Below are 21,871 nucleotides of genomic sequence, written 5' to 3' on the forward strand. Positions count from 1 at the left end.
GTTCTACAGTACTGATCATTACAACATAACACCTACCTTCTACTGTTCTGTACTGATCATTACAACATAACACCTACCTTCTACTGTTCTGACATACTGATCATTACAACATAACACCTACCTTCTACTGTTCTGTACTGATCATTACAACATAACACCTACCTGTTCTATCCTGTTCTGACACCTACCTGTTATATCCTGTTACAACATAACACCTACCTGTCTACTGATCTGTACTGATCATTACAACATAACACCTACCTTCTACTGTTCTACAGTACTGATCATTACAACATAACACCTACCTTCTACTGTTCTGTACTGATCATTACAACATAACACCTACCTGTTCTACCTGTTCTAACACCTACCTGTATTCCTGTTACAACATAACACCTACCTTTATGTCCTGTTACAACATAACACCTACCTTCTACTGTTCTGTACTGATCATTACAACATAACACCTACCTTTATTCCTGTTACAACATAACACCTACCTTCTACTGTTCTGTACTGATCATTACAACATAACACCTACCTTCTACTGTTCTGTACTGATCATTACAACATAACACCTACCTTCTACTGTTCTGTACTGATCATTACAACATAACACCTACCTTCTACTGTTCTGACAGGTACTGATCATTACAACATAACACCTACCTTCTACTGTTCTGTACTGATCATTACAACATAACACCTACCTTCTACTGTTCTGACAGGTACTGATCATTACAACATAACACCTACCTTCTACTGTTCTGACAGGTACTGGTCATTACAACATAACACCTACCTTCTACTGTTCTGACAGGTACTGGTCATTACAACATAACACCTACCTTCTACTGTTCTGACAGGTACTGATCATTACAACATAACACCTACCTTCTACTGTTCTGACAGGTACTGATCATTACAACATAACACCTACCTTCTACTGTTCTGTACTGATCATTACAACATAACACCTACCTTCTACTGTTCTGACAGGTACTGATCATTACAACATAACACCTACCTTCTACTGTTCTGACAGGTACTGATCATTACAACATAACACCTACCTTCTACTGTTCTGACAGGTACTGATCATTACAACATAACACCTACCTTCTACTGTTCTGTACTGATCATTACAACATAACACCTACCTTCTACTGTTCTGTACTGATCATTACAACATAACACCTACCTTCTACTGTTCTGTACTGATCATTACAACATAACACCTACCTTCTACTGTTCTGACAGGTACTGATCATTACAACATAACACCTACCTTCTACTGTTCTGTACTGATCATTACAACATAACACCTACCTTCTACTGTTCTGACAGGTACTGATCATTACAACATAACACCTACCTTCTACTGTTCTGTACTGATCATTACAACATAACACCTACCTTCTACTGTTCTGTACTGATCATTACAACATAACACCTACCTTCTACTGTTCTGTACTGATCATTACAACATAACACCTACCTTCTACTGTTCTGACAGGTACTGATCATTACAACATAACACCTACCTTCTACTGTTCTGACAGGTACTGATCATTACAACATAACACCTACCTTCTACTGTTCTGACAGGTACTGATCATTACAACATAACACCTACCTTCTACTGTTCTGTACTGATCATTACAACATAACACCTACCTTCTACTGTTCTGACAGGTACTGATCATTACAACATAACACCTACCTTCTACTGTTCTGACAGGTACTGGTCATCCTCACAGGGAACATTCTCAGGTCAAGTTCCCGGGTATGTGGATTAAACTCTTTCACTCCGGTCATGTACATTATAAAGTAATCCCAGAGTTCAGGTAAGGTGACGGAGGACATGGCTGATGGAGTACGAGTGGTGCTGTGGCCGCACAGGGAGGGAGTGAACACTCCTGGGGGAGGGTGTATTTGTGTGTGTGAGAGGGAGGGAGTGAGGGAGGGAGGGATCGAAAGAGAGAAATAGGGAGAGTTAGAGAGAGGGAGGGAGAGGGAGAGAACAGTCAACAAAGAGAGATTGAGAGGCAGACATATAGACAGACAGAGACAGAGACAGAGAGAGAGACAGAGAGAGAGGCAGATAGAACAGACAGTCATCCAAGGGACAGCAGCGTGTGTGTGTGTGTTAGGCTGCTATAGTACCTCCCACGGCTGGTCCTATGCTTATTAAGTGGTCCTTGCTTACCCTGTACTACTGTCAACCCTGTCCTGTCCTGTCAGCTCCTAAATTTAGCTGCAAGTCACCAGGCAGAGAGAGTGACTCCTCCCCTGGCAGGGCCGTCAACACACCGCACCCTGCTCTCTACCTCTACACCCCCTCTCCCTCTCTCTCTACAACTCTTCCATTATCTCCCATTCCCTATCTCTTTCTTTCTACTCTACCTCTATTTCTCTCTCTCCATCCCTCTCTCGCTCCATCTCTGCAAACAAACACTGTGCACAAACCTATTCACGCGCCATCGCGTCCGCCTCGAGGTTACTAACTGTACATTTGAAGGGTTGCGCAAACGCTCACATGTTGCATGAAGACAAAAACATGTAATCTAGTTTATCTGGAGTCACAGTATAGGCTACATTACCAAGACACATATGTATACCAAGAGAAAGCCTTACCCGCGCTGCGCCATGGAGATGCGTGACGGGCAGCGGTGGTTCACACAGCAGTGCCAGAGACACGTTATATAACTATCTATTGTAGCCTGAATATGGGTTGGATTTGTTCAGCAATATTATGACTAGTATCCTCATGGGCTTCCGTTGATAAATCTGGATATAGGACAGCCCGATTATGCGTTACTGCTGTGCGCAATTCATTAGGTTTACCGAGTCATCGAAAATTAAATAAATAGAAGCGGCATTCATAATAAACAATGACACTCTATATGAAGCAAACTGTAACAACTTTGTATCATGTATATCTTGCATGTTTAGCACATGATGTCTGTACCGTTATAAATCAGTGCCGGGCATACAAACCCGCTGACGCACGCAACTCTCCAAAAGTCTGTGGCTCAAAACAAGAGTGGGAAGCACACTGAGCAACAACACTCCCGTGAAAACATTGAAACAGGTATGTTTAATAATCCCGTAAAAGTTTCTCAAAGTATCAACACATGCGTGATATCGGTCACGAATAGTCCCAATCCAAACCAGCCAGAGAACAAGGCTAGAGCCAGACCATGCCCAAAGCGCATGACATAGCAAAAGCAAGGAGCCTAGTAGGTGACAGACAAGCTTATGTTTTTGAACTTCTTCACAAAGTGACACATGATGAACACAAACTCTGCGGTCATCTCTCTCCAGTCCTCTCTTACCAATAGATAAGCGAGAGTCCATCAAAACGCTCAAACTCTCGTCCTCGTCCTCCTTTCGGCATAACAACAGTGGGCTAGTAGCCTAAGTAACAGACAAGCTCATGTTTTTTAACTTCATCAACCCTAGTAGCCATATATAGGGCGCGGCGTCCTATAGGGCTACCTCAACCCAAAAGTGACACATAATGGTGTCACAACACAAACTCTAGTGTTGTCATCTCTCTCCAGTTCTCCCTTACCAGTAAATTAACGAGAGTCCATCAAAACGCTCGAGTTCTCGTCCTCCTCCTTTCGAAAAGGGCATAGCATCCAAATAATTAGCTCCCGTGACTGCTGGCTCAGTTGTTTTTTTCCCCACAACAACAACGATCCGGGCCCCGCGGGATAACTTTAACGCTTCACTCTGTCCAACAGTTGACGCGTCGACGTGCTGCGCTGTTCCTTCGCTGAGTGTGGAGATGTGTCAGCATTCATTCCGCATCAAATCAATGATAGCGAGATTGCTGCCTGGCTGCAACAGTAGCTAGCTGGGGGCGGGAAACTCAGCTCAACTAGCGCATTTTCTAATCTGGAGGACACGTGGAGGTTTTATGTTGAGCAAACCCTTCTGTTCAAAAATATCTGGATCTTTTCATTGGCCCCGCACACAATCTTAATTACTTTTTATTGTTTCCTTTCTTATAATACAGTTTTTCTCAATTGCTAAAACAGTAAAACCCATTGGCTGAACAAAGTTCTCAGTTGCCTGGACTCATTTAGCTAATTATGCAGTCTGTTGTCAATACCTTAAACCATTTCACATGGTAAAACACAATTTTCAGATCTCACTTAGACTTTTCAGCAAAACTCTAAACACGTTCTCTTTCTCAAAACCCATTCTGCACTCTAATGCACATGTCATCCATACTGGTAAACACAAGTGGCAACAATCAAATACAAATAGAGAACACATGTCATTGGTTGAACACAACCACTCAAAATGGATTTAACCTGTTTCAAATGATGCGACACAACCAATATAAGCCAGTTCAGAGAGCAAACAGGTTGTTGAAGGTGGGAAGGAGAAAGTCTGAGAATGGATAGAAGAAACAATGTGAGAGGACGAGGACGAGTGTGTATGCGAGGTGGGCAACGAGGAGGAAGAGGAGGAGGGCAAGAAAGAGGAAGAGGAGGACGAAGAGGAAGACAAAGAGTGGAAATATCTGATGAAATTCGAGCAACAGTTATAGACCATGTTCTTGTCCATGGACTGACAATGAGGGAAGCAGGACTTAGAGTGCAACCCAATTTGAGCCGATTTTCTGTGTCCACCATAGTAAAGACATTCAGAGAAGAGAACAGGTACAGTATACTACTGTATTTTTGTAATTGCAAATTTACTGTACTACACTATATGCAGCTGTTTTAATAGACATTTGTAAAGTTAATCACTGTATGTATTGTACTGCATGAATATGTTTTGTAACTGCACAACTACTTTTTGTAGAATTGCAAGGCTGCCACATGCAGGTGGAAGGACAGCTATATTCACTCGGGAGCAAGAGGCCGTTATAGTTGGCATGGTCCTTCAAGATAATGCAATACGACTCAGAGAAATCCAGGAACGAGTGATACAAGACAACACACACTTCCAGGGAATCGACAGTGTGAGCATTTCCACAATTGACCGTGTCCTCCATCGTAACAGGATGCGAGTGAAACAAGTATACAGAGTACCTTTTGAGCGCAACTCACCAAGGGTGAAAGAACTGCGAGCTCAGTATGTGCAAGTAAGTGTACATTCAGAAACATTTACTGTAATCCAGATTGTCTACAGGACTAACACATACTATGTGAATGACATCACTCTTCAGTACATACAATGTATGTGAATCAGAAGTGCATACAGTAGGCCTAATTGTACTCTACAGTGTAGCACTGTCTCTGTACGACTTACAAAATCCTACATACAGTATATTGTATTTCTACACTGACAATATTTGACTTGGAATCCTTGGACAGACCCCATGAGTTCATTTTTGTCGATGAAGCAGGCTTCAATCTAACAAAGAGGAGAAGGAGAGGCCGAAACATGATTGGACAGCGGGCCATTGTTGAAGTCCCTGGTCAACGAGGTGGCAATGCCACAATCTGTGCTGCTATCAGCAACCATGGTGTTCTACATCACCATGTTACACTCGGGCCATAAAACACCCAGCACCTTCTAAGATTTATTGCCAATCTAAGAGATATTTTATTTGAGCAGCAGGTTCAAGAGCAGCAGGGTCGAGAGCTAAATGAGAATCCCATTCCCACCTATGTGATAGTGTGGGACAATGTCAGTTTCCACCGAGCTGCTCAGGTAAGGGAATGGTTTAACATCAATGGGCAGTTTATGAACTTGTACCTCCCTCCATACTCGCCATTCCTGAATCCGATTGAGGAGTTTTTCTCCTCTTGGAGATGGAAAGTGTATGATAGACAACCCTACACCAGAGTAAATAGGCTGCAAGACATGGATTTAGCCTGTGGTGATATAGGTGAGGAATCATGTCAGGGCTGGATACAGCACACAAGAGGCTTCTTCCCCCGTTGCCTCAGGAGGGACAATATTGCTTGTGATGTGGACGAAGTGCTCTGGCCTGACCCAGCCCAAAGACAAGAAGAAGCACATTGATCACATGTTTACTCCTTTGATTTTTGTCCCTTTTAGTATTGTAAACTGTAGTACAGTGCATTGTAAGCTGTATACTGTACAATGGACAAATTGTATGGCCCTGAACATTGTGCTTTCCATTTATTAACAGTACTGACTGCTCAATAGATTTTGACTGGTTGCAGGTTCATATCAACAAAGAACAAGAATTACAGTATCACAGAGACAAAGGACAAGTTTGTGAGATGCAGGGTACAGTACTGTAAAAATAGGGGTACAAGGAGGAGGAAGAACAAAAAACAGAATTGCAAAGAGCAATTTTGAGTAGTAATAGAGTAGAGTAGTAATTTCTAATTCATTTTGAGCTACTATGATAGAACATGTTTTTGTTCATCAAAAGACAATGACGGAAAAATATGAATCTTTTTTTAGATTACAAATTTACTTCTCCCTGAGAATTGTATGTTTTGAACGATGTGTTTTCTATTTTTCGGTGTATTGTTTCCTGACTGCTTGAGAGTGTATATCATTTTGATCACTTTGTTTATGATTTGAGAGCAGTGTTTTATTTTGAACACAGGTAAAACTGTTTTGAGGCGAATGTTTCATTTTGCGAGAGGAGTCAGAGGTTATGTAAATAGTGCTTGAAGATGAGGTTTTGTGTTTAATGTTTTCAGGAAATGGAGCAAGCTTTCAGAAATTGTGTTTTAGCAATTGAGAAAAACTGTAACAGCCGCGTCTGTTCGTTCTCATGGGAGAGCATGTTTTCAGTCTCATACAACAGATGCAAGTGGACAGAGAGAGAGAGCGAGAGAGAGAGACACAGAGAGAGAGAGAGAGTTTGTGGACCAAAGCAAGTCAAGGCAGGCGAAGCTCGTGCGAGGTCTCAACCGCCCGGGGTGCAATGCACGCTGGCCACATCTCTCCCATGTTACTGTAACTATCCACGCGCCAGCAGAGCAGTCAACCTGCCTGGTAAAGTGAAGCTCAAGAATAGCCAGCTGGCCGTGGCAGCCCCTTGCGTAATAAGAAGCCTCATTCTACTCATTGTACTTATATTGTGGGACTGAGACGATTAGAACACAGTTTGAATCCCCTCTCATGAGCTAGTCGTTAATTGGCAATTAAGGAGGGCAGGAGTTTTGATAGGCAGCCTATGGGCCTTGATCATGGGGAGTAGGACGCCATTTGGGACACAATCCTAATTCATTTGCCATTGAGAGGGAAGGAGCCATGAGATGTCTGCCTCTTGCTATTTAACAAAGCATAGTAGTGAGAGAAAGGGGAGAGAAAGGATGGGCGAAATAGGGTTGGACTTACTAGGGTGACCGCATTTAAAATACCCAAATGCGGGACAAATTTATGATTTTGCGGGACATTCGCGGGACAGTGTAGCCTACATGATTTATTCGGTCCAAAATGCAGGGCTGTCCCACACAATCCAAGACATGTGGTCACCCTAGGTGGACTGGCCTGCCTGGTCCATTTTTTGGGCCACTGAGCCTGTCTAACTTGTTTTTTGTTTTTTTTGTGTAAAATTATAATTATCTGGCTGATAATGGAGTCTTAAGGAACAGAAATGGGCCGGTGTGTTAGAAAAGCAAGGGCTGATTTTTGGTCCCAAGCCGCCCCTGGGGATAAAGGTTGAGAAAAGAGGTGACAGAAGGTTTATGAGGTATAAAAAGCATCCAGCTCAGCTGGTGGCCTGTAGTCTGTTGGTTTTGACCTCCTGCCAGGTCAAGGTCTGGCCTACTTGGACTGGTCTGGTTTGGTCTGGTCTACTGCTCTGGCTACCACTGGGCTTTGATCTTATGTCAGAAAACAATGACAATTCTGCCTGCACTCAACCAACTCGGTTGAGAGACGAGCGCAGTGGCGGACTTACCAATAGAAGAGGCCTCGCATCATCAAGGAGACTGGTGAGCTGGGCATAATACCCCCCAAAATACTAGTCATATTTATTTGATTAAATATATATCATTTCTCCTCTATATTATTCTGTTAATAGTGTTAATATTGTTTGGTTAGATACTGTACATAGTACCTTTAATAGCTGTGTTTATGGACATTTACAACTGTTATGTAGCCTCATGTACTGTATTCAGCCTTATGTAGCATGTAGCCTGATGTAGCCTGTGCCTTCCTCCTGGCAGTTACTATTCCACGTCGTGGCCTCGTGCACATGCACAGACCTTGGTTACATTACAGTCACGTTTCAGTTACTTTCTATGTCATTCATTAGTGTAGATGTGTCATATGCTTACCAGTAACTGGGCCTTTGTCCTGTAAGTGTATTTCTCTATGATAGCCTGTTATGTTATAGCATGTCATAGCAGTATAGAGTTATGTCATGTCATAGCAGTATAGGGTTATATCATGTTATAGCAGTATAGAGTTATGTCATGTTATAGTAATATAGAGTTATATGTCATAGCAGTATAGAGTTATGTCATGTCATAGCAGTATAGAGTTATGTCATGTTATAGTAGTATAGAGTTATATCATGTCATAGCAGTATAGAGTTATATCATGTCATAGCAGTATAGAGTTATATTATGTCATAGCAGTATAGAGTTATATCATGTCATAGCAGTATAGAGTTATGTCATGTCATAGCAGTATAGAGTTATATTATGTCATAGCAGTATAGAGTTATATCATGTCATAGCAGTATAGAGTTATATCATGTCATAGCAGTATAGAGTTATATTATGTCATAGCAGTATAGAGTTATATCATGTCATAGCAGTATAGAGTTATATCATGTCATAGCAGTATAGAGTTATATTATGTCATAGCAGTATAGAGTTATATCATGTCATAGCAGTATAGAGTTATGTCATGTCATAGCAGTATATGCCAGTACTCTTCACTGTCAGCAAGTCAGTACTCTCAGAGTTGGGTGTTGTGAACCCGTTAGTCAGTACTCTCAGAGTTGGGTGTTGTGAACCCGTTAGTCAGTACTCTCAGAGTTGGGTGTTGTGAACCCGTTAGTCAGTACTCTCAGAGTTGGGTGTTGTGAACCCGTTAGTCAGTACTCTCAGAGTTGGGTGTTGTGAACCCGTTAGTCAGTACTCTCAGAGTTGGGTGTTGTGAACCCGTTAGTCAGTACTCTCAGAGTTGGGTGTTGTGAACCCGTTAGTCAGTACTCTCAGAGTTGGGTGCTGTGAACCCGTTAGTCAGTACTCTCAGAGTTGGGTGCTGTGAACCCGTTAGTCAGTACTCTCAGAGTTGGGTGTTGTGAACCCGTTAGTCAGTACTCTCAGAGTTGGGTGTTGTGAACCCGTTAGTCAGTACTCTCAGAGTTGGGTGTGGTGAACCCGTTAGTCAGTACTCTCAGAGTTGGGTGTTGTGAACCCGTTAGTCAGTACTCTCAGAGTTGGGTGCTGTGAACCCGTTAGTCAGTACTCTCAGAGTTGGGTGCTGTGAACCCGTTAGTCAGTACTCTCAGAGTTGGGTGCTGTGAACCCGTTAGTCAGTACTCTCAGAGTTGGGTGTTGTGAACCCGTTAGTCAGTACTCTCAGAGTTGGGTGCTGTGAACCCGTTAGTCAGTACTCTCAGAGTTGGGTGTTGTGAACCCGTTAGTCAGTACTCTCAGAGTTGGGTGTTGTGAACCCGTTAGTCAGTACTCTCAGAGTTGGGTGTTGTGAAACCGTTAGTCAGTACTCTCAGAGTTGGGTGTTGTGAACCTGTTAGTCAGTACTCTCAGAGTTGGGTGCTGTGAACCCGTTAGTCAGTACTCTCAGAGTTGGGTGCTGTGAACCTGTTAGTCAGTACTCTCAGAGTTGGGTGTTGTGAACCCGTTAGTCAGTACTCTCAGAGTTGGGTGTTGTGAACCCGTTAGTCAGTACTCTCAGAGTTGGGTGTGGTGAACCCGTTAGTCAGTACTCTCAGAGTTGGGTGCTGTGAACCCGTTAGTCAGTACTCTCAGAGTTGGGTGTTGTGAACCCGTTATCTGAATAAACCTCTTCTGAAGACACTTGGACTTGTTCTTGCTGCACAGACCTGTGGTGGCTGAACCTTGTCCACTGGCTCCTATAGCTCTCTACTGGTGCCCCGTTATTCATGGTCCACAAGGATCAGCCCTTAGTATTTTTCAACATGTTTTTACTATAAAACCCAGTAAAACAATTACACACACAGGCCTAGTTCTCATCTCAGGTCTTCAGAGCTTAGCAGACACATCTTTGAGACTGGACTGCCTATTTTATCACTGTCTGTCTGTCTGACCTTCCCCCTCCCCCTCCTTCCCTAGCAAGTGTCCCATCAGCAGAAACAGACTGGCCATAGGGCAATTCTGGCAAATGACAGATGGGCTGGTGGGGGGCCTCAAGGGAGAAAACTGCTTTCTGTTTCCTCTTCCCCCCCTCCTTCCTAACCAGTGTCCCATCAGGAGTAGTTGTCTCCTAGCTAATGGTCCTGGATGAGTTCAATCAATCACTTCCTAGATTCTAGATCTGTGGTTAGTTAGTTAGTTAGTTAGTTAGTTAGTTAGTTAGTTAGTTAGTTAGTTAGTTAGTTAGTTAGTTAGTTAGTTAGTTAGTTAGTTAGTTAGTTAGTTAGGCACCATGTTCTACCTTAAAGGCCAATTTATACCCTACAGAGACGACTCTACAGAGACAGACTCTACAGAGACAGACCCTACAGAGACAGACCCTACAGAGACGGACCCTACAGAGACAGACCCTACAGAGACGGACCCTACAGAAACGGACCCTACAGAGACAGACCCTACAGAGACGGACCCTACAGAGACAGACCCTACAGAGATGGACCCTACAGAGACAGACCCTACAGAGACAGACCCTACAGAGACGGACCCTACAGAGACGGACCCTACAGAGACGGACCCTACAGAGACGGACCCTACAGAGACGGACCCTACGGAGACGGATCATACAGAGACGGACCCTACAGAGACGGACCCTACAGAGACGGACCCTACAGAGACGGACCCTACAGAGACGGACCCTACAGAGACGGACCCTACAGAGACGGACCCTACAGAGACAGACCCTACAGAGACAGACCCTACAGAGACAGATCCTACAGAGACAGATCCTACAGAGACGGATCCTACAGAGACGGATCCTACAGAGACGGACCCTACAGAGACGGACCCTAGAAAGACAGATCCTACATAGAAGGACACTACAGAGCGTAGCACAGTGTCGCAATGCTGTATTTCGTCACAAAAGGGGTTCCTCCTTGTAGTGCGCTCCGACATTTGACACACTCTCGTGCCACATGAAAATTGTAATGTGTCGTATCCTTCCACAATGGGAAGGCAACAACAAGTAAATCTCTGCTATCGCCTCCTTGTCTATGTTGCTATTCGCGGGTCTAGGAACACGGAGGGGATCGGGAGATTCTCGTTTGGTCAAAAGAACATCTTCTGTCCTCTCTCCCCCGTGATCTGGAAACCGATAAGTGGTCAAGTGGGCAAGTGGTCAAGTGGTAATTTGTTAGTAGGCCTCCTACTAAAGAGTGTCCTCCTCTCCTCGAAATCCACCTTTCATCGAGGGCCTTTTCTCAATTAGATTTGCTCACCTCTCTCCTCCATCCTCTCTCAACTCCTTTTGAAAAAGGTCAAAGGTAAATGAGGAGAGGTGACGACGTGAGGGAAAGTGAACAGCAATGCACTTTTATCAAATTAAACTCTCCTTCCCCACTCGCCCGTCATCAAGCAAATTACATTTACAGGGTGGAATCCCCAAATAAATGTATAAAGTGATAAAAATGAATTTAGTTAATTATCCAAGACATTTTATAGATAAGAAAAGTAGCATATTGTTTTTAAATGTTTCCATGATTTTCTCATTCTATTTCTGTGGTTTGTCCTCAAATCCCCTTTGAGGAATTCTTTGTTGAACATTCTAACGGATTCTACTGGGAACAGAACACTGAGCATAATGTTCTAGAATAATGTTCTAGGAATTCATCCCATCCTGGAGGGAAAATAACATTTTGGGTGGCATTAGGGTTGCATATTTTGGGGAATATTCAGAAGTGGAAACTTTCCGTGGGAATTAACAGGAATATATGGGAATTAACGGGAATATATGCAAATTAATTTTAATACCGTTTAAATGTAGATGTTTTTTTGCATTGGATATATTTATCATATCATATGGAGGCAGAAACATAAACCTTTTACCTTATCATTGTCACGTCCTGACCAGCAGAGGGAGTAGTTATTTAGTATTTTTGGTCAGGACGTGGCAGAAGTTCTGTGTTGTATGTGTTTTTCTGGTGTTTCTGTTTCTATGTTGGTCTGTGTGGCTCCCGATCAGGGACAGCTGGTTATCGTTGTTCCTGATTGGGAGTCATATATTAGGAGTGTGTTTGTCACCTGGGTTTTGTGGGTTGGTTTATTTCACACTGCTGTATGTAAGTACATAGCCTGTGAAACTGGCTAGTTGTTTATTGTTTTGTCCGTGTCCATCATAATTTAAATAAAATGATGTGGAGCACGCAAGCCGCTGCGTATTGGTCAGATAATGATTTCGAAATATCTTCAGATGAAGGTGAAGATCGTGACAATCATAAGTAGACATAATTGCAAATGATTAAATCCTTCCAATAGAAACAAAAAATTTAACTTTAATTAAATTGAATGTGAAGAGTTGACGCTTCACATGGGATGATTTCACTGAACAACAAAAGAAAGGGAATGTTGAATGATCCCCAATAATCCATCGCATCTCCCAAAAACATTTTCAACATACATCTGTAAAATGATAGTTTCTAGACTAAAGCTTTGGTTGTCTTCCTCTCAGGTTTCCATGTCTTCTCCCTGGACCTCCTTAATGTCCACCTCTTGCACATCAGACTCTGAGATCTCATCTTCACTGTCACTTTCCAACCTTGTTGAGGATGGCTCATTGTCAGGCTCAAAAAGCCTCAAATTTGCCTGGATGGCCACCAACTTTTCAACCCTTGTATTGGTCAGCCTGTTGCGTGATTTGGTGTGTGTGTTCCCAAACAAGGACCAGTTGTTCTCTGAGGCAGCTGATGTTGGTGGGATTTGGAGGATGATGGAGGCAACAGGGGAAAGAGCCTCAGATCCACAAAGTCCCTTCCACCAGGTGGCTGATGAGATATGTTGGCACGACTGCCATATTGCATCTCCATCCCAAAGCCCTTGCTTGGAAGTGTACTTTGCTAGACTGCCAAGAATCTTGCCCTCATCCAGGCCAAGGTGGCGAGACACAGTAGTGATGACACCATAGGCCTTGTTGATCTCTGCACCAGACAGGATGCTCTTGCCAGCATACTTGAGGTCCAACATTTATGCTGCAGTGTGTATGGGCAGAAGTCTTCAAGCTTTTTTTATGTATTTCAGAACTGAAGTTTCCTCTGCTTGGAGCAACAGTGAAGTGGGCAGGGCAGTACGGATTTCTTCTCTTACATCTGCAAGCAGAGTCTGAACATCAGACAGGATGGCATTGTCTCCTCAATCCGTGCAATGGCTACTGCTATAGGTTTCAGGCTGCTTATCACTCTCTCCCAAAATACATCATCCAGGAGGATCCTCTTGATGGGGCTGTCCATATCGGCAGACTGTGATATGGCCATTTCTTGGAGAGACTCCTTCCCCTCCAGGAGACTGTCAAACATGATGACAACACCACCCCAACGGGTGTTGCTGGGCAGCTTCAATGTGGTGCTCTTATTCTTCTCACTTTGCTTGGTGAGGGAGATTGCTGCTATAACTTGATGACCCTTCACATACCTAACCATTTCCTTGGCTCTCTTGTAGATTGTATCCATTGTTTTCAGTGCCATGATGTCCTTGAGGAGCAGATTCAATGCATGAGCAGCACATCCAATGGGTGTGAAGGTAGGACTCCTCCACTTTAGACCAAGCAGCCTTCATGTTCGCAGCATTGTCTATCACCAGTGCAAATACCTTCTGTGGTCCAAGGTCATTGATGACTGCCTTCAGCTCATCTGCAATGTAGAGACCGGTGTGTCTGTTGTCCCTTGTGTCTGTGCTCTTGTAGAATACTGGTTGAGGGGTGGAGATGTAGTTAATTATTCCTTGCCCATGAACATTCAACTACCCATCAGAGATGATTGCAATACAGTCTGCTGTCTCTATGATTTGCTTGACCTTCACTTGAACTCTGTTGAACTCTGAATTCAGCAAATGAGTAGATAAAGCATGTCTGGTTGGAGGGGTGTATGCTGGGTGAAGAACATCCAGAAATCTCTTTCAATACACATTGCCTGTGAGCATCAGAGGTGAACCAGTTGCATACACAGCTCAAGCAAGACATTCATCAGCATTTCTCTGACTACATCCTCCATTGAGTCAAAAAAACTTGATTCCAGGAGGACCATGAGTTGTTGCTATCGATAAGGTGTCTGATTCATCATTTTCACCTCAAATAGAAGTAGAGGGACTTTAGTCAGAGGTTGCTTGTTGTGAGCACTGAGGGAACTTTATGCACTTGGCCAGATGATTCTGCATCTTTGTTGCATTCTTCACATATGATTTGGCACAGTATTTGCAAATGTACACAGCTTTTCCTTATACATTAGCTGCAGTGAAATGTCTCCACACATCAGATAGTGCCCGTGGCATTTTCCTGTAAAGATTAGGAAAAAAAAGGGAAAAAAGTTTAAAAAAAGAAATACAATTCCATGTACAGATAAATAGTTAAGCAGTTAGATTAAACAACTCCTTTTGTAAGATAAATGTTTTAAAATAAAACATGTATGGAAACGGGTGAATTAACACTCAGTTAGGCTCAAGCAAGCTAAAACCCACATGTAGCAAAAACAAACTAGCAGAAATTGTTAACAAGTTAGAAATGATTAAAACAGACTTTGCTGTAGGCTACTATTTATTAGTTAACAAAAAATTATGTATGTCATAAAAAATATATTCACCCCACCCAGTATTGTAATCATAACTTACCAGAAAGCATGTAGTCCTTGGCTCAGACAGTGTAGTAGTGTGGGCTCAATGGCATCTCATTAGTGTGCAAGATCTTGAGAATCAGCTGTACATGTGATGGAAGAATGCACTGCGCATGCAGAGGGTTGCAATTCCATTGAATTGGGGATAGTTTAACCAAAATATACCACAAGACCTAGAATTGCCGTATTGCCTTGTGTATGACACAAAAAAGGTTCACTGTTATAAACTAACTTTTTTTGATGAATTTAAGCAAAATTCCCAATATTCCTGGGCTTAACTTCCCATGTAAAATTTCTGGAATTTTTCCAGAAATGTACAGAAAAGTTTCAGACCCTTTGCAACCCTATGTGGCATAGAGAGTTGTTTTCAGTCATCATACCATATACTGTAGATCTCTTGTTCTCCCGTAGACACCATCCTTGGTCTTTCTCTGCCTTGGAAGCACCTGGTGGGTGAAATAGAACCAACAATTTCCAAACTCGGTATGTTTCCGTTTTGGTGTTTGTCCCAGCACTACACAGCTGATTCAAATATTCAAAGATTGATGATGAGTTGGTTATTTGAATCAGCTGTGTAGTGGTATGACAAAAACCAAAATGTGCACCCCTTGGGGGCCCCAGCACCAAGTTTGGGAAACCCTGCTGGAGTCTTTGAATTGAAAACATACACTATCAAGTCAGCAGTCAACATTTTCTGTGAATTTATGAGAGGGTTTTACTATGATGTAAAAAGCTGTGAGGTTACCTCTTCTGTTGTGACCCAATTATCTCTCTTCCTACTGAGCACAGACATCTATTCCACATTGGTTCAACGTAATTTCATTGAACTGACGTAGAAACAACGTTTATTCAACCATTGTGTCCTCCTCCGTTCACTACCTACAAATGTTCCGGTAATTTCCTTTCAAATCCATGAAGGAAAGAGGACAAGTGTATAGGCTACTTCTTGAGGAAGGTTATTGGGACACAGCCCTAGCCTCCCAGACAGACAGGAAAGCCCCATCAGCCAATAGGATGGGGTCTAATGTAGACATGGTTCTGGACAGTATGTTGTGCTCTCTAGTGGTCAACACTGATACCATCCTCCTATACAGAAGGTTTACACTGCAGTAGGGGGGTGTTGCACTGCTGAGGTAAAATATACATAGTCAACTATATCCCTGCACCCATTAGATCCAGGTATGAATGCATTTAGTGTGCAACAAAATGAATACAAAGTGTAATGCAAATGGAGAATGTCTGATGTTGGAAAAAGAACGCTGAGTTGATGTAGAAGAAAGATGTTTGATTTTTACCGATGATTAGTTGATCTTGAGTGTAGAAATGGAATTGTGAGGCTGGACTACTGTACTGAGGAGGAATATTCTTTACAGTATGTCTGTTCAGGTCACACGCCCCCTTGTGGTGAATGGTGTTTCACTGTCGGCACTGTCACCCACTTGTCAGTCTATTGAACACAGTCACACACACACGCCTCTTAGAATACCTTCCCCTACAATAGATCAATCATAGAAGGCTGACAGCAGCTGACAACAGACAACCTTTGAACCCCACTATCACCTCTGCTGAGTTATCACTTACTGTAGAACCCCAATGTGGAGGAAAAAGCAGATAATCAGCACATAGAAACAGAAAACATTCATCTTTATTTCCTACACGGTTACCAAGTCACTTATAGCGTTCCAGTCAGATGGAGATCTTGTGTCCTACAACCAACGGACTGTCAATCAGCTGTCAATAATTGTATACATACATTCTATCCATTCCATTTAAATTTCTGCTTCCCAAATGTCACCCTATTCCCTATATAGTGCACTACTTCTGACCAAAGCTCTATGGGCCCTGGTCAAAAATAGTGCACTTTAATAGGGTGCCATTTGGGACCCACACCTATCTCATCTCTCACCTACCTGGCACTCCTACAGGGACAGGTGAACACACCTCGTTAAGCGGTGGACTCGTCCTGTAGGGGGGCACACCCACACACCAAGGTTTCAAACACAGGTCGTCCTATCCACCTCTGTCACTGCTGATCACCTTTCACATTCACAAGCAGACTGAGAAACATGATGACACACACACAGGGACACAGGAAGCAGAAAGGACTCATGATTAGTAGGTAGATTAGACAGTGATTAGTAGGAGAGAGAGAATGAATGAGAGAGAGACAGAGAAAGAGAGCGAGACAGAGAGGGAGAAAGAGAGAGATGATGAAAGAGAGAGAGAGAAACAGAGGGAGGGAGGGATGGATGTGCATGTATCTGTTTGGGATAGCAGCCTAATTCCAAGAGAGCAAGAGAGGTGGGGAGAGAGAGAGAGAGAGGCATTTGAATATAGGTAGAGAGAAAGGGAAAGAGAGGGAGAGAAAGAGAGGGGGGACGCATGCTTCTGTTTGGGAAGCATGTCCGTCTGTCTTATCTGTAGGGGCAGCACGGCGCGCGTCACGTGGGGCGTCCTGGCTGCCGTCTGTCTTATCTGTAGGGGCAGATCACTGGTCTATCCGTCTGTCTTATCTGTAGGGGCAGATCACTGGTCTGTCCGTCTGTCTTATCTGTAGGGGCAGATCACTGGTCTAGCCGTCTGTCTTATCTGTAGGGGCAGATCACTGGTCTATCCGTCTGTCTTATCTGTAGGGGCAGATCACTGGTCTGTCCGTCTGTCTTATCTGTAGGGGCAGATCACTGGTCTGTCTGTCTGTCTGTCTGTCGTATCTGTAGGGGCAGATCACTGGTCTATCCATCTGTCTTATCTGTAGGGGCAGATCACTGGTCTAGCCGTCTGTCTTATCTGTAGGTGCAGATCACTGGTCTATCCGTCTGTCTTATCTGTAGGGGCAGATCACTGGTCTAGCCGTCTGTCTTATCTGTAGGGGCAGATCACTGGTCTAGCCGTCTGTCTTATCTGTAGGTGCAGATCACTGGTCTATCCATCTGTCTTATCTGTAGGGGCAGATCACTGGTCTATCCATCTGTCTTATCTGTAGGTGCAGATCACTGGTCTATCCATCTGTCTTATCTGTAGGGGCAGATCACTGGTCTATCCGTCTGTCTTATCTGTAGGGGCAGATCACTGGTCTATCCATCTGTCTTATCTGTAGGGGCAGATCACTGGTCTATCCATCTGTCTTATCTGTAGGGGCAGATCACTGGTCTATCCGTCTGTCTTATCTGTAGGGGCAGATCACTGGTCTATCCGTCTGTCTTATCTGTAGGTGCAGATCACTGGTCTATCCATCTGTCTTATCTGTAGGTGCAGATCACTGGTCTGTCCATCTGTCTTATCTGTAGGGGCAGATCACTGGTCTATCCGTCTGTCTTATCTGTAGGGGCAGATCACTGGTCTATCCGTCTGTCTTATCTGTAGGTGCAGATCACTGATCTATCCATCTGTCTTATCTGTAGGTGCAGATCACTGGTCTATCCATCTGTCTTATCTGTAGGTGCAGATCACTGGTCTAGCCGTCTGTCTTATCTGTAGGTGCAGATCACTGGTCTAGCCATCTGTCTTATCTGTAGGTGCAGATCACTGGTCTAGCCATCTGTCTTATCTGTAGGGGCAGATCACTGGTCTGTCCATCTGTCTTATCTGTAGGGGCAGATCACTGGTCTATCCATCTGTCTTATCTGTAGGTGCAGATCACTGGTCTGTCCGTCTGTCTTATCTGTAGGTGCAGATCACTGGTCTATCCGTCTGTCTTATCTGTAGGGGCAGATCACTGGTCTAGCCGTCTGTCTTATCTGTAGGTGCAGATCACTGGTCTATCCATCTGTCTTATCTGTAGGGGCAGATCAGTGGTCTATCCATCTGTCTTATCTGTAGGGGCAGATCACTGGTCTATCCATCTGTCTTATCTGTAGGGGCAGATCACTGGTCTATCCGTCTGTCTTATCTGTAGGGGCAGATCACTGGTCTATCCATCTGTCTTATCTGTAGGTGCAGATCACTGGTCTATCCCTCTGTCTTATCTGTAGGGGCAGATCACTGGTCTTGTTGTTAAAATAATTCAACCAGGGCTCTGGTCTTGTTAAGACCATTCAACCAGGGCTCTGGTCTTGTTAAGACCATTCAACCAGGGCTCTGGTCTTGTTAAGACCATTCAACCAGGGCTCTGGTCTTGTTAAGACCATTCAACCAGGGCTCTGGTCTTGTTAAGACCATTCAACCAGGGCTCTGGTCTTGTTAAGACCATTCAACCAGGGCTCTGGTCTTGTTAAGACCATTCAACCAGGGCTCTGGTCTTGTTAAGACCATTCAACCAGGGCTCTGGTCTTGTTAAGACCATTCAACCAGGGCTCTGGTCTTGTTAAGACCATTCAACCAGGGCTCTGGCCTCTTAAGACCATTCAACCAGGGCTCTGGCCTTGTTAAGACCATTCAACCAGGGCTCTGGCCTTGTTAAGACCATTCAACCAGGGCTCTGGCCTTGTTAAAACCATTCAACCAGGGCTCTGGTCTTGTTAAGACCATTCAACCAGGGCTCTGGTCTTGTTAAGACCATTCAACCAGGGCTCTGGTCTTGTTAAGACCATTCAACCAGGGCTCTGGCCTTGTTAAGACCATTCAACCAGGGCTCTGGCCTTGTTAAGACCATTCAACCAGGGCTCTGGCCTTGTTAAGACCATTCAACCAGGGCTCTGGCCTTGTTAAGACCATTCAACCAGGGCTCTGGTCTTGTTAAGACCATTCAACCAGGGCTCTCTCTGTCTTTAGCAAACACCCTCTTGATAATGGCAGTCATTGTGAATCAAATGACGGTCAGTGAATTAAAGCCAGTTATTTGTTGACTCAGAGCTGTGTGTGTGTGTGTGTGTGTGTGTGTGTGTGTGTGTGTGTGTGTGTGTGTGTGTGTGTGTGTGTGTGTGTGTGTGTGTGTGTGTGTGTGTGTGTGTGTGTGTGTGTGTGGTGACTCACAGGATTCAAGGGGACCTTGCTCTTCTCTCTGCTTTGTAGTGGAGTAAGGTGTATAGGGGTGTGGTGGCAGAGAGAGAGAGAGAGCAGAGTACACCTGCCCTGCCCTGTATTAGAATGCAAAAACGGAGGGATGAGGGGAAGGAGGGAGTAGGTCGGCATATGCCAGGGCGCAAATCCAGTCAAGCAGGTTTGCAGGTATATACGCACACACATGCACACACACAGACACACAGACACACACACACACACACACAAACACACCCTCCCCCTTCCCTCTCATACCTGTGTAAGGCGTGGCTGTGACAGGAACACCTGCAGCTGTCAATGTCTCCAAGGCTACAGGTGTCACAATGTCTCCAAGGCTACAGCTGTCACAATGTCTCCAAGGCTACAGGTGTCACAATGTCTCCAAGGCTACAGGTGTCACAATGTCTCCAAGGCTACAGCTGTCACAATGTCTCCAAGGCTACAGGTGTCACAATGTCTCCAAGGCACCATATAACGTCACTACAACCTGACATGACATACAGAGAGACGTAAACAGAACGGACCTAAAGTAAACCACAGATGCTAAACCCATGAGGCTGATTACCTCTGTGGGCTTTAGCAGGGCTGTGTGTCTGATGCTGGCTGATAGGGGTTCCTTTGTCTGGCTGTCTGGTGGAGATTTGGCCACGTGGCCTGCAGTTTGTATGTAGTGTGTGTGTGTGTGTGTGTGTGTGTGTGTGTGTGTGTGTGTGTGTGTGTGTGTGTGTGTGTGTGATGTGGATTTGGCCCGGTCAGGCTGGTGGGTTTAGTAGGCCTGGACGGAGGGACAGGACAGGATTGTGTGGACAGCACTTTAACTATCCCAGGGGGCTTGGGAGGCTTTGGGTGTTCGCTGGACGTGGAGCCGGGCCTACTTGTTGGGTCACACATACACACGCTGGTGCACGAACACAGTCACACACCACACACACAGGGGTTTTGGATTGGCTGGATCTGGCCCTGATGCCTTTGTTCTGGGTCTCTAGGCTGGCCAACACAATGCGAGGTCAGTTTGTCTATTTCTCCACTCACCCAATGCTGCTGGTGAAATCACTCTGGAACTATCTATTCAGACATTACTGGAATTCTGGATGGTGTCACATTCACAGTAGTTTAGCAACTCCAGTATGAGGAGCCAGGCGTTCCCCTGAAGCTCTCTGAGTATGAATGGTACAGTTCATTACCCTGAAGCTCTCTGAGTATGAATGGTACAGTTCATTACCCTGAAGCTCTCTGAGTATGAATGGTACAGTTCATTACCCTGAAGCTCTCTGAGTATGAATGGTACAGTTCATTACCCTGAAGCTCTCTGAGTATGAATGGTACAGTTCATTACCCTGAAGCTCTCTGAGTATGAATGGTAAAGTAGATTTTCTATCTGTTAAGGGCTTAACAGTGAACCAGTTATCCTCACACTCAGGTCCTCTTGGGCCTTGAGGCAGTGAGTTGAGATCCAGTATGACAGTAGATTGAATTGGCCTCTTGGGCAACATCATGCACATATCATCGTCCTTCACTGGTCCTGTCTCTTCTGATAAATCTATATAAACAACAACATGATTTAGGTTTATTGTCAGATACACCAGACAGGTGCAGTGAAATGTGTTGTTTTACAGGGTCAGCCATAGTAGTATAGAGTCCCAGGAGCAGATTAAGGCAGAGGATCTGGCTCTCTGCCCGGGACCTGCCCCTCTGGGTAGAGTCCCGTAAACTTTCCCCCCGTTTCATTGGCCCTTTCCCCATCTCTATATTCATTATCCCCACTGCTGTTCGTCTTGTGATACCCCGTACCCTCCGTATTCTCCCTACGTTCCATGTGTCCAGGATTACACCCGTCTCACAGCTCTGTCTTCTGTTTCCAGGCCCACCCCTCCTCCCCGTGTCATCGATGGACATCCGGCATACCGGGTGAGACGCCTCCTGAGTGTTCGACCACGGGGCAGGGGTTTCCAGTACCTGGTAGACTGGGAGGGCTACGGCCCGGAGGAGAGACATCCTGAACCCAGCCCTCATCACCGACTTCCGGCACCC

At 44.4% G+C, this 21,871-nt stretch overlaps 1 protein-coding gene across 2 annotated transcripts in view; it reads right to left on the reverse strand.

The window, feature by feature from the left end:
- LOC106606366 (uncharacterized) overlaps nucleotides 1-3,857 on the reverse strand; it is a 142,008-nt gene extending 138,151 nt beyond the window's left edge. Inside the window, exon 1 of one of the 2 annotated variants that reach the window (XM_082976250.1) lies at nucleotides 3,578-3,857. In XM_082976250.1, the coding sequence (XP_082832376.1) occupies nucleotides 3,578-3,642 (65 nt within the window). In that variant the 5' untranslated portion in view covers nucleotides 3,643-3,857. The remainder of the gene's footprint in view (nucleotides 1-3,577) is intronic. The other variant, XM_082976251.1, reaches the window with a different exon arrangement.
- Nucleotides 3,858-21,871: the final 18,014 nt, after the last annotated feature.

Source organism: Salmo salar, chromosome 06 (genome assembly GCF_965601325.2).
Source record: "Salmo salar chromosome 06, fSalSal1, whole genome shotgun sequence".
NCBI lineage: Eukaryota > Metazoa > Chordata > Actinopteri > Salmoniformes > Salmonidae > Salmo > Salmo salar.